Source organism: Spea bombifrons, chromosome 9, assembly GCF_027358695.1.
Source record: "Spea bombifrons isolate aSpeBom1 chromosome 9, aSpeBom1.2.pri, whole genome shotgun sequence".
Taxonomy (NCBI): Eukaryota; Metazoa; Chordata; class Amphibia; order Anura; family Pelobatidae; genus Spea; species Spea bombifrons.
The window spans coordinates 39,573,575-39,592,366 of NC_071095.1; the positions used below are offsets into that span (position 1 = coordinate 39,573,575).

The window sequence follows — 18,792 nt, forward strand, 5'->3', positions numbered from 1 at the left end:
CTTCTTCTTCTTCTTCTTCTTCTTCTTCTTCTTCTTCTTCTTCTTCTTCTTCTTCTTCTTCTTCTTCTTCTTCTTCTTCTTCTTCTTCTTCTTCTTCTTCTTCTTCTTCTTCTTCTTCTTCTTCTTCTTCTTCTTCTTCTTCTTCTTCTTCTTCTTCTTCTTCTTCTTCTTCTTCTTCTTCTTCTTCTTCTTCTTCTTCTTCTTCTTCTTCTTCTTCTTCTTCTTCTTCTTCTTCTTCTTCAATATGTACAGAGAATATAAACAGCAGGAAGTTCTACCTAAATTGTACACGGTGTCCCTGGTAAACCTATACCAGAAATGTTCTGAACTGACAGCAGCAACCCAGGCATCCATCAGATTGATGGAAAAGATGTTGCTCCACAAGCCTACAAAACAAGAAAATATGTTAGGTTTAAATATATAACTTATACAGTCCTAGCATGTCTAAAAATAAAGAGCATTTGTTTCGATGCATTGGTTTCACAAGCTTCTTTAAGAATTCAAATGAACAAACTGTGTCCCTTATAGACACAGTGTTGATGAGCATGCTATTAATGACAACACTTGCCCTGCCTTCATTTGGAATAGGGACAGTCACTCACCTTGCAGATAGCAGAGTCTGGACTCAGGGAGTCTCTTTGTTAGCCGCCCCATGAAGAACTGACTGCCGAAATCCTCTGCACGGATGAAAGCGCCATACTTCAGGAGACCCACTTCATACGGGGAAAACTCACACCACTCTGTATATAAATGAAGTGACTTAATAATATCAATCAGTTGTAGTTATTGCCAGCCATCACACACAGTTGCAGTAGGTGACTCATGACATGTTAATGGTCTGCAGGAAGGCCAATACTAAATTATTTTACCTAATTTTGAAGTTATAAAATGTACACGTACACACACACACACACACACACTTACACTTTTTTCTTTTTGCAACAGCAATGCTGTGCGGTTTTAACCTTTTGACAGCCCTCAGGCTTTGATTAAAAGAATTAGAAGTATTTCTTTACACAAATAAGTTTATGGAAGTAACATTACCTCCATCCTGAACTTTTGTTTAAAACTAATCAATCACCTACCCTTAAAATCCAGAGTGGTTTTTTCAATATCTTTGACGTTCATTGCCAGGCACAGCGGTAGTGGATTCTGGCCATGGTTCAGGGCCTTCCTCTGATCAGATAGTTTTGTATCGTTCAACTGTTTGTTTATTCATAAAGAATAACAGAAGCGTACATAATTGCATGATCGAAGAGGAAGAGAAAATTAGAACATGAACTGAACTATACCAATGTCAATATTCATACAACAAGAACATTCGCAAACTATTGAACTAGATAAATCATTTTAGAATAATTAAGTGCATTTTTGGAGAATACAGTTTGTGATTTTTGGACTACCAGAGTAATGGAGAGTTCAGTGGCAGCTGCCAGCCACCACTACCAATCAGTGCAATAGGTACAAATGATCACGAGAATACTTTGAGGATTGGTTAAAATGGATGCATTTACTGCTATCACAATAAGGTGATTTCCTGGTATACATGCCCCGTACATTTTATCCGTCATTAGCATTAATGTAGAATGAAACCTTATCATCATTATTTATTGTTTTATGTAGCTCCATCAAATTCCTCTAACAAATGATGCGCTTTAACTTACTCCGTCATGATACATGGATTCAAGCAGAAGACCCCAAAGGTCTGTGAAAGAGGCTTTGTATCCCATCTTTGCTCGCTTCTCCATTTCCTCGCGGTAAAAGGACAACCGATCGAGACTGAAAGCAGAGCGCTTACTATCTGTCACGCTTTTCCGCGCCTCCTTTATTGGCTTTGTCAGGTCCTTTTGTGACCAATCAGGATCTTCATAAAGCTTAGACATACACCTTGCAAAAAAGAGAGAAAAATTATGAAGATTTCTATTATTTATTGTTTTAGAAAACACCATCATATTCATAAGAGATGATACAAAACACAACACATAATATAAAAGTTTGAGAGGGTCCTGCTCAAAACGAGCTACTTCTTAATGAAGTCATTCTTCGCTCCGTAAACACCACTTGCACATATATTTTTATATTTTAAATAATACTCCACATAGCACAAACACCCTTGTCCGTAATTCAAATGTCATCTTATTCTGAACTACACTAAATAAATTAGGCAAAACACAACTCATCAGGATGTCACCAAATATAAAGACTATCATTTAAGGCCAGAGTGATTTTTGCATTTGGCTGAATATATGAAATGAATGCATAAAAAACTTAAAGGCATATTTCAGCGAGATTATATCAGGTGCATACCAGTCAGTCAATAAAATGGTATTTTACATTACTTGGAGGAAGATTTGTAGTTTACCAAGTGGAACCGGAGGCTCCGGTGATGTAAGACACCGCATCCAACAGGTTCATTTTCTTGAGCCCAGACAAGGTGCCGTAGAGTGAGGTCATTGCTCTTGTCCCACCTCCCGTAGTTGTCACAGCAATCACTGGAACCTATTTCAGGGCATCAACCATTAGAACAAGTCAGTGCATAAATCAACTAGAGTGTTTCATTTTGCAAAATGTTCTCATGCCAGCAAGAAATTAAATATCACTGTGCAATTCTTGTGTGCAAATATCACTGTGCAACACTCAACGCAGAGCTTAATTTTAAGAACTATTTGAGTGTTTGTTTGTTTTATTTTAATAGAAATGTATGTTCGTAACTACCCCAGCTTGCAATAAAAGGATTGTACTGCTTTACAGTAATCCTGGATTTCACACATCACCACCTCTTCTCCACATGTTATGGATTGCGTGATTTTCTACTAAATGACAGCATTATCTAATTGAAAATTTTCGGTTTTTAAAAATTGTTTTCATTTATTCTGATTCAGCCATGGGAGGAAAGTATATGGTAAGGGTCGATCTGGGATGTCTAGAAAGCCCAGAAAGGCAGTAGTTTAATGGGAGAGATCACCAGCAGAGATCAGCACATGTAGCTTCTAACTCTCTCACCAAGATCAACACCAGGTCCCAAACGGGAGCATGGAGACAAACCCAAGGAAAACAAGATGGCCAACAAAATGGCACCAACATTCAACATAGCCTTTTTGTACACTGTTGAAACACACGTGGACTGATGTGGAAGCCATTTAGAAACCAATCAATGTTAGATGTTTCCTGCCTCGTTTAATTATGATAAAAAGGTTTTGTACCATGTTAGCCGTTGAGAAGACAGGAGAAAAGTATAGTTAAAATGATACCATTTATTGGCTAACAGAGTTTAATTGCGAGCTTTCAAGACCAAGTTGTTAGGTCCCTTCCTCAGGCATTAATGAAGTTAACACAGACTTTGCTAAATACAAAAGCATAATTCACACGTTAACAAAGACTTTAGATAAACACAGAGGTATTGGGGAATTTGTTCAGCAGTAAATTAGCTGGACTAGCATCAAAGGATGCTTTGATTGAACCATATCTGTCCATTGGATATCTGCTAGTCCAGCTAAAGGTCTCACCTCATGATCTTCCAGATCTCGGTCAAGCTTCAGGACCTTTTTTAAAGCTGCAGCAACCATCTTACTTCTGTTCTGAAGAAATATTTTCTCATCTTCACAGAGGTCATACCCCAAGCGTACATCGAGCTTATCTGTGCTGGAGAAAGAGACAGAAATAATAGGAGTTTTAATATGAAAGAGAATGGGGATCAATGACATAGAAAATAAACATTTCTATACTAGAGGAGGGTCACCTGGCAGAGTTTGTTGACAGTGCCTCTTCAGCACATTTCCTGACATCCATGTACATTCTTAACAAACACAAATATATGTTTATTTGACACTTCCACCCGTGCATCGATATGACAGAAAGCACACGCACAAGGTGCTCATATACGCTACTATTCAAATGTTTGGGGGCACTTAAAAATCTCCTTATATTCAGACAAGGACTGGTCGTTCCAACTCACTGCCACCAACTCGTGCAGACTTCTAGGTTGCATCTGTGGATTCATGCAGTTCCTACAGTAACTTAAACAGGAACGGCCTGGGAAGGGGAGACTTGTTGTCAGGACCCTGGTAAGCAGGTCGGGTAGGAGCCCAGTAGCAGGGGATACAAGGGGTTCTGTTTGCACCCCACGATGCATGACGGTAAGTGATGTAGTACGGACAGGCGAAATAACACAGCACAACAGAATACGAGGAAAGGTACTGTATTGATATAGGATATCACCAGCAAGTAAAGGCAGTAGTCTCTAGGCAGGAAGCCCACTGGCAGGGCTGACTTGTACGGAGGCCCACTGGGTGGGCAGGCAGTAGTCTCTAGGCGGGATGCCCACTGGTAGGGCTGACGGTTACGGAGGCCCACTGGGTGGGCTGACGGCAGGAAGCCCACTGGCAGGGCTGACTGGTACGGAGGCCCACTGGGTGGGCTGACGGCAGGAACCCCACTGGCAGGGCTGACGGGTAGCTCACGGTACAGGCAGGTAGCTCACGGTACAGGCAGGTAGCTCACGGTACAGGCAGGTAGCTCACGGTACAGGCAGGTAGCTCACGGTACAGGCAGGTAGCTCACGGTACAGGCAGGTAAGCTCACGTACAGGCAGGTAAGCTCACGGTACAGGCAGGTAAGCTCACGGTACAGGCAGGTAAGCTCACGGTACAGGCAGGTAAGCTCACGGTACAGGGCCAAAGCAGAGCGGTCCATGCACTTCAATGCAAAGGCCCTGACTACAGGGCAGGGCAGGTTAATAAAGGCAGGTTCCACTCAGGTGATCAGACCCAGCTGACCTGGTAATCTGATCCTGAGCACTGCAGAGAAAGGGAGAGGGTGGCCACTAGTGGTAGCAGCCGGACATAACGGCAAAAATAATCATACATGGTCCGGGCTAGTAGGGTGCAACCCTGACACTTGTTCCCTGATCTGTTCATATAAAACAAGAAGATTCACCCAAATTAAATTATATAGCCATGTGGGAAGTAAATAATAAAATGTACCTGGGTTTAGTACATTAAATGAGAAAAGTCAATTTATATATTCGTGTAATCTGTCAAACCGTAATAGGAAGAGACAAATAAAACAATCTCCCAGGGTGCGGCCAGTTTCTTGAAGATTCAAGAATGTTGCACAATTTTTCCTTGTCCCCGAGGCGTTTCTTTGTTTTGGCTTATATGGTGTAACAGAAATAATATAAATTTAATTTTATAGTTAATGTGCACTTAATTGTCACCAAATTCATAATCCTTGTTAAAGAAGGATAAGTAGGGTAATTTGCTGAGGGTTTTATATTTGGGAACCGCTGACAGATATCATTTACAGGTAAATATAGTAACAGTTATATGGAGTCTTGTAGCCTGTGGTTACTCGTTGCTGTAGCAGAGGGGTTCCATACTCCGGTTCTCAGGGTGACATGTAACACGTAGCTCAGTGTTGGACAGAATTAAAGATGTTCTCATTTCTAAAGGTTTCCACCATAAGGGAGTACTCATGTCCTTTGTTTTTATAATTATTTCTCAAGAATCTATATTGGCAGTTGTGGCTACTTTGGTTTCTTGAGATGTGAATTCTATGTACTTTTGGAACCTTAGTTTTGCCCTATTGTCTCAAAGTTGGCTTTATGCAATACATACACACAGAGAAAAGTTACGACCAAGGATGCTAGCCCCCAACACTGCACCTTTATTGAGAAACCATGGAGAGCCCCCCTTCCAGGAAAATGGGATGGGGGATTGGCCATCAATGGAAACCATTAGGAGAACCGGAGGGATTTTGGCATCCAGTAATGTAAAGCTGCCCCGTATTAATAATAATATGGGGCAGCTTTACATTACTGGATGCCAAAATCCCTCTGGTTCTCCTAATGGTTTCCATTGACGGCAATAAATGAGACACTCTCATTTGAGTTTAAGTTTTATTATTATTATGTTATTATTTTTATTTTATTCCCGGGGTCTCTGTGTTAATGAGCACGCACGTATTCCCTACAGCAGGCATTCAGAAAATTAAAAATAAAAAAACTGGATACTTTACCACTCTTCCACTTTAAGATTCAATTCCAAGGACCTTCCCTATGAAAAAAAAGCACGTAGACAATAAGAAGAAGAGCAAACATTTTCAGAGTGGATTTGAAAGGATATATACAGATGTTGCAGACATGCAGAAGAACCCCCTCCATAAAGTGCAGTGACTGCAACATATTTCTACTCCTAGTTTATTGAGTAAACCAGCTAGCATGCGAGAGACAGGGCATTAGTTAGAGAGACATGTGGAAACCCAACACAGGTAGGTCCAGATTCCGATTGCCCGTACAGTAACAGTGCCTCCACGTGGCCTTAATATTAAGATATCTAAAATGGTAGGATATAGGCTGAAATAGGTGAAAATGTACGTGAAATTAAATGTCCAAACTATAATTGAGTGGTTAGGGCTACATTAAGGCCACCCACAGGTGTTCTACCTTTCCTCTTAAAACAATGGCACTCTAGGCACATGGCTTGCAAGCTGTATGGTGAATCTGGCCCTGTGTGGTTAAAGGAACCAGCTAAAAGGAGCCAATAGCCTAAAGGCATAAGGGCAAATAAAGAGCAGTGAGGAGGAAGAAGAAGCTCTCAAACATAGGGTAAACTGGATAAAAATGGGCAGTGAAATTCAAGCTTTAAGAATGAAAGAAAGCATGGCAGAAAGAGAGCAATTTCCTTCAAACATGTATCTTGCAAAAGCTGGTTCCCTTGTAGCTCTACAAGTAATAATTACACAATATAGTAAATAAACATCTTGACAAAAAGTCCTGTTTATATTTAAAACATAATTCTAGTGCAAGGTACTAAATGTGGATCAGTGGACAGAAATACCTCATTGGTTTGGACAGTGACGTGGCTTCCACATGTACCCACTGTGCCCGCGATTGCATCTAAAACCTTAATGGTTACCACGGGCACTTGGAATAGAATGCGCAGAACCGTGGTAGTTAGCGGGTTAACATTAGGTCTTAACGTACAAAGTCTCTCTCTGTTCCATTACATACATTTTACAGGATAGACAGACAGCGTTAACAATGACTGGTAGGATCCAAAATATGTACTTGTCAATGTATTTTTTCAGATTTTTTCACAATGACGTACTAATGAAATAGGATAATACTGGTCTTTATTAAAATATTTTACATGGTCATGAAATAAATCAAGGACATTGTGTTTAATAAACCATTGCCAACTAGTGATGCCCAGCTGGGTCCTTAAAGGATACAATTCCACAGTGATTTTAAATGTATGTTATTAAAATAGCCACACAATTAACACCAGGGGTCACTAAGCAGGGTCTCATACTGAATATTGGATTTGGGGCCCTTGACAGCCTGTGTTAACTCTGTAGTATCTCCCAAAGAGCTTGGCGCTCCTTAGTAAATATGCTAACTATACTCATGAGTAATAGCCAAACGACAAGTTAAGTAAACCCACATACAATGTATAAGCATGAACCCTTAACATTTACCGTATTTGCTCAATTATAAGACGACCCCCCAAAATCTGAATATTAACTTAGGAAAAAAAGAAAAAGCCTGAATATATGACGACCCCAAAGGAAAAAAGTTTTACCAGTAAATGTTAATTCATGTAAACTATTTTTTTTTTATAAAAGCTATGATTGAGAAAAATATTTTTTTTGTTTTTATTTCTTGTATTTTCCAACCTGTCCCCCAGTTACGCACATCTGCCCCCAGGCTTGCCACTCCAATATGGCACTGTGGCCCATGATATGCCTTTTAACCCTCTAAATGCCACTGTGCCCCATGGTATGCCTTTTGACCCCCTATGTGCCACTCTGCCTCCAGAAATGCCTTATACCCCTATATCCCATTCTGGCATTTAGGGGGTTAAAATGCATATTATGGGGCAGAGTGGCATATAGGGAGGTATAAGGCATTTCAGGAGGCAGAGTGGCATTAAGGGAGTTAAAAGGCATTGTATAGAGCACTCTGCCTCCAGAAATGCCTTATACCCCTATATGCCACTCTGGCATTTAGGGGGTTAAAAGGCATATTATGGGGCAGAGTGGCATATAGGGAGGTATAAGGCATTTCAGAAGGCAGAGTGGCGTATAGAGGGTTAAAAGGCATTTCTGGAGGCACAGTGGCATTTAGGGGGTTAAAAGGCATTGTATAGAGCACTCTGCCTCCAGAAATGCCTTATACCCCTATATGCCACTCTGGCATTTAGGGGGTTAAAAGGCATATTATGGGGCAGAGTGGCATATAGGGAAGTATAAGGCATTTCAGGAGGCAGAGTGGCGTTAAGGGGGGTTAAAAGGCATTTCACAGAGCACTCTGCCTCCAGAAATGCCCTATGCCCCCATTTAACACACACACTTACTTACCGTATTTGCTCGATTATAAGACGAGGTTTTTTTCAGAGCAAATGCTCTGAAAAATACCCCTCGTCTTCTAATCGGGGTCGTCTTCTAATCAGACCTCAAATAGAGGTCTGATTAGGAGACTAAGATCCAGATCCCCCGCACCGCTGCAGGGGACCTGGATCCTCCTGTCTAACCCACCCCCCCCATACACACACTTACCGGTGCTTCGTGCCGTATTGCCGGGGCAGCGATCCGCGCAGCCGGAAGGAGGTGGAGTTGGCAGCGGGGGTTTGTCTGCGTCCGTCGCGTATACCTTCCCCCGGCTGTCAGACAGCCGGGGAAGGTATTCGAGACGGACGCAGACAAACCCCCGCTGCCAACTCCACCTCCTTACGATTGCAGCAGAAGGAGACGTTAACCCGCTGCACCGGCAAAACAGCATGAAATTGGAAGCACCGGTAAGTGTGTGTGTGTGTGTGTGTGTGTGTGTTAGTGTGTTAAATGGGGGCATAGGGCATTTCTGGAATGCCTTATACCCCTATTTGCCACTCTGGCACTTAGGGGGTTAAAAAGCATATTATGGGGCAGAGTGGCATATAGGGAGGTATAACGCAATTCACCTCCCTATTTCACTCTGCCCCATAATATGCCTTTTAACCCCCTAAATGCCAGAGTGGCATATAGGGGTATAAGGCATTTCTAAGGGGGGTAAAAATGCCTTTTAACTCCCTTAATGCCACTCTGCCTCCTGGAATGCCTTATACCTCCCTATATGCCACTCTGCCCCATAATATGCATTTTAACCCCCTAAATGCCAGAATGGGATATAGGGGTATAAGGCATTTCTGGAGGCAGAGTGGCACATAGGGGGTCAAAAGGCATACCATGGGGCACAGTGGCATATAGAGGGTTAAAAGGCATATCATGGGCCACAGTGCCATATTGGTGTGGCAAGCCTGGGGGCAGATGTGCGTTACTGGGGGACAGGTTGGAAAATACAAGGAAATAAAAATAAAAAAAAAATTTTTCTCAATCATAGCTTTTATTAAAAAAAAATAGTTTACATGAATTAACATTTACTGGTAAAACTTTTTTCCTTTAGGGTCGTCTTATATTCAGGCTTTTTCTTTTTTTCCTAAGTTAATATTCAGATTTTGGGGGGTCGTCTTATAATCAGGGTCGTCTTATAATCGAGCAAATACGGTACTTACTTACTTACCGGTGCCGGGGCAGCGGGTTGAGGTCTACGCGAGTCACTGCAGCCGGAAGGAGGTGGAGTTGGCAGCAGGGGTTTGTCTGCGTCCATTGCGCAGACCTTCCCCGGCTGTCAGAGATCAGAGTTCCCTGCACCTTATACCCCTATATCCCATTCTGGCATTTAGGGGGTTAAAATGCATATTATGGGGCAGAGTGGCATATAGGGAGGTATAAGGCATTTCAGGAGGCAGAGTGGCATTAAGGGAGTTAAAAGGCATTGTATAGAGCACTCTGCCTCCAGAAATGCCTTATACCCCTATATGCCACTCTGGCATTTAGGGGGTTAAAAGGCATATTATGGGGCAGAGTGGCATATAGGGAGGTATAAGGCATTTCAGGAGGCAGAGTGCTCTATTAAATGCCCCCTTAACGCCACTCCAGAAATGCCCTATGCCCCCATTTAACACACACACACCCTATACCCCCATTTAACTAACACACACACACACACACACTCACTCACTCTCTCTCCCCCCCTCTCCCCCCCCCTCCCCTCCCTCTCCCCTCTCTTACCGGTGCTTCCAGCCGGGGCAGCGGGTTGACTTCGCCTTCCGCTGCAGCCGGAAGGAGGTGGAGTTGGCAGCGGGGGTTGTCTGCGTCCGTCGCGTATACTTTTCCCGGCTGTCAGAGATCAGAGTTCCCCGCACCGGTGCGGGGAACTCTGATCTCTGACAGTCGGGGAAGGTCTACGCGACGGACGCAGACAACCCCCGCTGCTAGCCACACCTCCTTCCGGCTGCAGCGGACGTCAACCCGCTGCCCCGGCAATACAGCAGGAAGCACCGGTAAGTTTGTGTATGAAGTCGGGGGGGGGGGTGAGACAGGAGGATCCAGGTCCCCTGCAGCGGTGCGGGGGATCTGGATCTTAGTCTCCTAATCAGACCTCTATTTGAGGTCTGATTAGAAGACGACCCCGATTAGAAGACGAGGGGTATTTGCTCTGAAAAAAACCTCGTCTTATAATCGAGCAAATACGGTATAATGTATTAGTCCATTTCTGATAAAAAGCTGTTCCATTTATCATCGGATATGACCCAAAGCAGTATTTTTATTGCCTTCGCATACAAAGCTAACCAATTACTACATATAATTTGTGTTTTATCCAGCAAACAAATGTTAATAAGATACGGATTATAGCAGGAGGAAAGGTGGATGGTGTCAGTCTATGAGAAGGGAGTTGTCTTCACACAAACAATTTCAGATTAGATATTCCTGAGTAAACAATGCACCAATCTAGGCTTCTGCTTAGCATCAGTAAATAGCGTGTTGACAGATTGAACACTGATTTTATGACAATTGCTAGGTTATAATCCTCTGCCTTATTGTATTGTTCTGTGCTAAACACTGGGCCGCATGGTTATCCCTTACAGTCCCTCTACTTGGAAATACAAAACAGACGTGGGGTCTTCTCTTTGGGTTATACATTAAATACCAGATGAAGAGCTCTTTCTGTGCCTGGTGAGCTCCATCACTGGTCTGCTGAATGAGAGTGTTGTCAAAGCGTCAGGATGTCCAGGAGACAGGAAGGTTGTAAAAATGTTTTGCTTCCTATCACAGACACATTTTTATTTTGCATATCTATGGCAGTAATGGTAATGAGGTCATTCTAATGAGGTCATTCTAGATTGATTGGAATAACATTAACCATTTTGAGTGTTAATGTTCTGTTAATAATAAAAACACAATATCTTATCCCACAAGGGTAGAAGGAAATAAAGATGAATCCCACCTGAAGGCTCACATTCAATAATTTCATAAATGTATTATCTGGTGGATTTGGTAAAAGGAGGATATCTTTGGTTTTACTTTGCCATTGATTGCTTTGCCATTGATACATACATTGACGACATGACATCGATAGCATTAACCTCAACAACCAACACATTTATTTCTCACGTCCATTAATAACATTCAAGCCAAAACAAGATGGCAGCTACTGGCTACCCAACTCAGTCTACTTAAATCCAAGCACTAAACTTCACTGCAACTTCCCACTTAGTATGACAGACAGAATCACAACACACGTTTCATAACGCATTGCTCGGAAATAATGCATTACGACAGAGAAGATTTGATAAGGGTGTGGTAGGACAGATGCCGACTTTACATTTAGAGTTTCATTAATTCAGATATGACCCACTGGACGGTGCTTGAAACATTTGTGTAGCACTGTTAAATTAGAAATACTACATTAGTTTATTTATCAGTTTATTATTACAAGTATTACAAGTTCTATGGCACTTTATGGAACGGGTTGAGCAGGTCATACATGGCGAGTGCAATGATGCTGGGATTCTAAGACGTGTCCACAAGGTTTAAGAGTCCTTGAGCGATGGAAAAACAGATCCTCCCGGGAGGAACTTTTGCCCATATTGTTAAACTGCCAGAAAACTTTCTGCCTTGGGAAAGAATATTGTACTTCCACACAGAGTTTCCATGGGCAGCTATGTCAGGTACATAATGAGGTTTACTGTGGGTGATTTGAGTTTTCCATCACAATCTAGTCAACATTTTGGGAACCAAGTAGAGTTTTTGTATGTTCGTTGTGATGCAAGCAAGCAAGCAGATATTTGACATTTGCACGCTACTTCCGCAGGAGTAAAATGCTTCACAAAAACTATAAAAAGTCAAATGATATTTGTCAACAGTCCAAAGGGAAGAAAGCGTTTTCGTACAGCTCTACTCACTTCACAACTCAAACTGTTAACACATATAATACCCTCTAAAGTATAGTTAAACCAGTACCAATAACAGCTAAAATACAGAAATTTCTGTAAACTCTGTAGTTGCATTAAATTTACCTTTCCAAACATGTGTATGAAAGAGCGTAGATTCACCGTGAAGCAAAAATCTTAAAAATATGAAAACCAAGACAAGAATATTAAAAAGTTTTCATTGCAGATAGAGCAATATTAAGTATTTTCTAGGACGACATTATGGGAACCATATTAATAAATTGCAGAAATTGTTCTGTGTTAAGTATAAATGTATTGTGAGCCCCTAAGGCAATGTGGAGATAATTTTATAGTGAATGCCATCTTAAAAGGATATCCAAAGGCAAGCGCACGCTAGACCATCAGAACGGACAATCACCAGAAACAGTAGGAGAACCACCGAAAGATTGCAGTGTTCTAAAATGAAATTATTGTGCAGATTGATTATTCAAACAATGGCATCATCCTAGTTCCAAATAATTCCCCAAATATTACAAGGACTATAAAACTACTTAGAGTAACCTAGAACAGCATTTGCCAAATGCAGCATCCAGCATACTGAGCTGATGAATTCTATTCCGCAAATCTGACCGTCATCATAACCGTTATGACCTTAATTGATATTAAAATGACTTATTAAATAACTAAAGCACCCCATCCTTTTAGCATCCTATCTGACATGGAAATTTGACATGGACACAGGATAGCCTGAAGAAAATGCACGTGGACACCACTGCCCCTTCAACAGCAACAAAGGAACTACATTTGTCAAAAAGAATCTAAAAAAAGAAGTCTATTGGAATGTTATGTAATTGTGTTCAAACCCAAACCGCTTGAAGCATTTACTCAGCGTTACAACATGGCAGACCCTCCAGTTCATATTTGACTCCTCTGTTTTAGACACAAACATCAGGGAACGGCCTTATGGGCAGCCTAGTTATGACATGGCATTTTCTGTGTTATAGAAACACAACATTTTTCTCATAAGAGCCACTAGGGAGTAGGGAGTTACATGAGGAGCACTGAAAGAGAAGGTAAAGTATCCTCCAGTAACACCCTCCTACCTAACCTACCCATGCATGTGCTGTTAAGGTCTGGTACCGGCTTATAGAGTAACCATTTCAAGTCATTGAAAGTATTTATAGCACCTAACATGTCAATGTGTATGTATTGGACCTCATGATAAAATACCATGAAAGCGGGGTATAAGGTAAAATGGGAGAACAGAGGGAAAAACTAAGTGGAAGCAGCAAGTAGCAAAGCATGATGAGGGAAATGCTGGTTTGCTCATAAACCAGAGAAGAAACACCATCGGTATAGCTAAATATCCCAACTCACCCAATGTTAGAATGTAGGTTACTTTTCTTATTATAAAATGTAACCTACATTCGAAATGTAACCTTCCTTCTCAGCTTCATAAATAATTTGTGTTTCAATTTGGGCTTTATTTAGATTGTAATTTAGCTAATGCAGATTGGCAAAGGATTGTTTTTTTGGTATTTTATGTTGTTTTCAATTTCACAACATATGGCAAATTACTAACTGATTGGAAAGCTTAGAGGAAAGAAATCATTTTGGAATTTTCCAATATTTATAAAGAGTGATTGGAGTGGATGAAATAAATAAGTAAATTTGTACCTGAATCCAATGTAGTGGAAGGAAGCAGCAGAAGCAGCAGCAATGTGTATAAACCTAGTTGTTAAATTTTTAACAATTAAATACTATTTGTGGACGGAGAGAAACAAATGCAATAGACATCTATTTGGCATCTTGGGGAATTTTTCCTTCTATTAAAGATGTGATGCCATAAAAGACTCCATGCTTAATTAAGAAAATGCAAAACGTTCAAAAAGGAGCAGACTGCTCAGTCCTCATCTGGGGCACAACACCAAAGTCCAGATCATAACTACGAGACCGCCTGTTCATAGTTCGACCAATCGTTCCCAGCTCGTACAGACCAGCAGCTCCGCATAGTTCATTAAAAGTTTGGTTGATTTGGAAGTTGAAAAAATTTGGGGTGTTTACAGCCGGGCAAGCACAGCTTTATTAAAAGAAAAGGATCCAGTTCATGTGATTTCCACACATTCATCATTTCAGGCTCCGATCTTAAGAGCACATTTCTGCCGCCCTCTTATGTAATGGGATTACTTTATAGACACTATTACTCAGTGTGGGTGATGAAGGAAATGTTATGCAAACTAAGTTTGCATAAGTATGAACTAACAAGTTCAGGAATAAGAGCCACCAGAACTTTATAGACATATTTAAATATATACTGCATGTAATCTGTGCTTCGCATGCAAATATACCAAAGGATGGGCGAGCAAAGCTATTATTTATTTTCTTCCTCTAACTGCTTCTCACATACTAAGGAAAGTATTCAGAGGTCGGGCAGACTGGATGGGTCGAATCTGACGTCTGCCGTCACTTTCTATGTTTCTATACAGAGAAAATATTTTTATTCCATTTCAGGAAATCCCAATCTTTCTCTATTCATGGAGATTTTTCTCATCAACATACCTGTAAATGTTGTATAAATGCAAATAATGATGTTTAAGGCTGCTATTGCAAAACATTGATTGCATTCTCTATCAATAACCCATGGCAGATCTTAATTTAAGTCCTCCTTATTAAAGCTTAATCACATATTGATAGCAAGCTAACAATGTCTGGTTTTGTGTCACGTGACAATTACGCATTTCCTGAAAATATTATGAATGAGGCAACATTTTACATGATTAAATAATACTTTCCAGGAAGAGAATGATGATCTTAACACTGAATTTGGTTCCTAAATTGTTTAATTTTGCAGCATAGATGGAACAGCATCTTTACTAGGCTCACACTGGCATACTGTTATCCATCTCTGAGAGAGTCAAACTCTTATCACAAACACAAAGTTTAGGAGGAGTTTGGAAGTCAAAGACTCCCTGAGTTTACAATCTATCTTTGGTCTAGTAGTAGTTTTGGAAGCGCTTACATGATGATCACCACCACAGTTTGCAAATTGACACTTAATCTGTCATATCCAACTCAACAGGTCTTTATAGACATCAGTTAATGGTTCTCATGAGACTCAAGATACGCCAACAACAATGAACACTTCTTAATAATGAATGGGTTGCCGCCTACCTCGTGCCAGTAAAACTGAACACAGACAGTTGCCTATATAGTTCCCCCAAACCTGAAAAAAATCATCTGGTCACTTTCCAATGTCCCATGAAAGCCTCAGATGACATCAAGCAGGGCAAGAGAAATGGACCATGCAGGTCTATGTCAACAGAGGTACAGTGCTGCACTCCTCTCTATGTCTTTTGGCAAGTCTCAGAGAGATCTCGTATCTACCCAATCAGCCCTGTCACAATTGTAGTAATTGCACCACTTCTGAGCAGTACGTTAACATGTTGTGAAGTCAGTAGTTTTAATTTACGGCAAAGACGCATATGAAATTGCAGTCATGACCGAAAAACGCCATGCAGGCAATTTTATGAAAGGCAATTTTGGCAGCAGCTCTAATGTAAAACATTAGGCTGGTTTCCATCTACAGTCACCCGTCAGACAGGTTATAATCGATCTTTAAATTCATGTTCAGACAATCCAACAATGTCATGCTGAGCACAAGACAAGATAGACGGTAAATAACTACAAACACTCTTTGTGAACATCCTTAAATGCCTCTGTAATGCCTCAAAGCATCGACATAAGCAAAAATAAATGTACAAGAAGAATGCAACAACAAACTGACCCTAAATCCCCAATATTACAGAAGAGGAAGGAGAAATGACTGCTGACCCATTCCTGAACTTTGTTAGCATCCTCTTTTCCAGCATCCCAGGCTTTGCACAAGAAGAGGAACAGACCTTTATCTACACCCAAATGAAGCAATTGACCATGTTCCTGAGGTTGCCAGAACACCATCAGTCCACCAAGTTGCCCCCCAGCGCCAGTTTGCAGACCGGTCCAGTGGAGGGTGAGTGCTCAGGCCTGGTGGCCCGGGGCATAGGGGATCAGACAGGTGGAGATGGGATAGGTATAGGGGGGACATTGTGGATGTATTTACAGCAGTGGTGGTGTCTAGTGGGCTGGCTTCTTCCTGGTCGGTTTCAGAGATTTGTCTGATGTGATGGAGAGGAGAGTACATTGATTTTCTTTCTTTACTGCAGCCTGACAAGGAGTCCCAGGCCCAGGAAGAGAGCCAGTGCTGATGCTAATAAGGCACACCAGCTACTTCCTACCTTTGGGAACTGATTGCAGGGGTTCTCCATATTTGCTGGTATATTGCGTGAGAGATTCCTCAAAGCAAAGTCCATGCCTATTGGCATATTTAGAATTTATTTTGGGTGCTTATAAAGTCTATGGGGGTCAATGCTGGTTTAAATACGACCAGCAATTTAGACAAAAGATCACCAGACCATAGATTTGATAAGCAGGATTGTCATTTATGATTGCTTTTGATGACCCTTGTGACGGAAGCCTCCATCACTGGGACCACTGGAGAAGCCTGACTGCCAGCCTCCTCCCTATTGACTATGGGCCCTGGGTTTGTAAAGGCTTCTGTGGCTACCCCCAGCATTATCATCTCATCACTGGCTGAAGGGATTATCTCCAGCAGACAGCCAGGATCTGCCACCAGGGAGTGACTGCCATTCTTTCAGTTTAATGTTGTATAAATCAGTCTCCCCCCCTATTGTATTGTTAATCTCGTCACTGCCCCTGTTGGGAGGCAGATTAAGGGGGCGGTTTGTGTCCCAATATCTTGTTTTATGTTAATGTGTGTTTTGCTGGATATATCCAGCTCTGTGTGTCCAAAATAAATCAGTCTTCGTTTGGTTTTACCCTACACTGAGTCTCGGCTAGTGACTGGGGAACCGGGGAAAGTGTGTTGTCCCAGGCTAAGTGAGCACAAGACAGCGGAGGTAGTCAGTCGGACTAGCCAGATCCGTGACAACCCTGTTCCGTGCGCACTCTTTCCAAAGCGCAGCTACTTCCCCTGCTGCATCATTTGTAAGATTCAAATGAGGGTTTTCTTGGCTCTTCAACAAGGGCCACTGCCATTTTTACAGCTCATGCCATTTCAAACACAGGTGTTTGGACTGCAGCGGAGCCCACTGGGCAGTGTGCTGTTTTTAGAAAGGTAAGACGGGTCCCAAGCAGGGCACCAAGAAGGAGTCTGGTAGAGAGGAGGACACCAGTAAGTGTAGCAGGGATGAATCTGTAGCTCACTCTGTGCCTCAACAGGCGTGAGTCAATGTTATTTGAAGATAGAAAATGCAAAACCCCTTGGAAAAACTTTGTTCCTTCTGATGAATTGGTCTTTGCTGACAATCAGTTGATCAGTTGTGTTAAATGAGGAGATAGTAGCACATAAGTTGCAGGTTGATGTTCCTCCTGTCCAGATGGTGGACCCTTCCCTTATCTTTGGGTATCCCCGCTGGGCCTGGTTTCTAAGAAGGAGCCAGGAAAAATCTGGTTTATTTACCATCTCTCATATCCACCGGTGTTAACAATGATATCAACAAAAAAAGAGAGTAGAGCAGGGTATACATCCTTTGATGTAGTTGGTTCCGGCGGCAGGTCAGTCTTATTTGATGGCTAGATCTACCATAGAGGTGGCATTCCATTTACCAATCAGCTCAGAATGTTTCCATCTGTTGGGGAGCTTAATACTACAAAATGTGTTTGGCAATGGGTTGCTCCATATTGTGATATTATTTTGAAGTCTTTGCCAATGGGTAGTGAATGCTTCTTGTTGGTGTTCTGCGCTATCTGGATGACTTTCTGTTTGTTGACCCCACAGGAAGGAAGGCACCTGCTGGATACATTTACGGAAGGTATTCAAGACTTTTCTGTCCCAGTGGCAAGAGACATGACAGAGGGTCCTTGCATGGTGTTATCGTTTCTGGGTGTTGAGACACAGATGCAATGTTTTTCCAAACCATTTTTTTCGAAGCTAGACAATCTTTCTCGATTGTTGGAGCTTTTTCTGGGTGCTGTTAGGAAATTGAGCAGGTTCAGTCTTTGTTGTGTCACTTTGTCTTTCCCTGCACTTATTCCCGTGGGGAGGACTTTCTGTAGGAGACTATGCCTAGGTACAATTGGCATTAAGCATTAACATTAAGTGTGGGTGACGTACTTGTCTCAGTATAATGGTCAGGCGTGCTAGCAACAGCCGAGTGTTTGAATTTAGACCTAGAGTTCTTCACAAATGCTTCCAGCTCGGTGGGTACCGAAAGTGGGCGGAGTCATACCTTATAAAAAATATGGCTCTTCTGGAGTTTTTCCCAATTGTGGCTTTTGAACTCTAGGGTTCTGAGTTTGCTAACTGGAGGGTCGTGTTCCGCACAGACAATATGAACATGGTTCACATCATCAAGCGCTACACATCAAGCTCTCAGCCGGTACTGGCACTATTGCCGCATTTGGTACTGCGCTGCTTACAGTTCAACATCTGGATAAAGGCTATAGACGTGCCTGGGATTTTCAA

At 41.8% G+C, this 18,792-nt stretch overlaps 1 protein-coding gene across 1 annotated transcript in view; it reads right to left on the bottom strand.

The window, feature by feature from the left end:
- LOC128504434 (cytosolic phospholipase A2 delta-like) overlaps positions 1–18,792 on the bottom strand; it is a 37,158-nt gene that overhangs the window by 2,988 nt on the left and 15,378 nt on the right. Inside the window, exons 10-16 of the mRNA XM_053474461.1 lie at positions 6,016–6,053; positions 3,507–3,642; positions 2,363–2,499; positions 1,665–1,887; positions 1,086–1,203; positions 603–740; positions 279–386 (exon numbers count right to left, since the gene is read on the bottom strand). Of these exons, the coding sequence (XP_053330436.1) occupies positions 279–386; positions 603–740; positions 1,086–1,203; positions 1,665–1,887; positions 2,363–2,499; positions 3,507–3,642; positions 6,016–6,053 (898 nt within the window). The remainder of the gene's footprint in view (positions 1–278; positions 387–602; positions 741–1,085; positions 1,204–1,664; positions 1,888–2,362; positions 2,500–3,506; positions 3,643–6,015; positions 6,054–18,792) is intronic.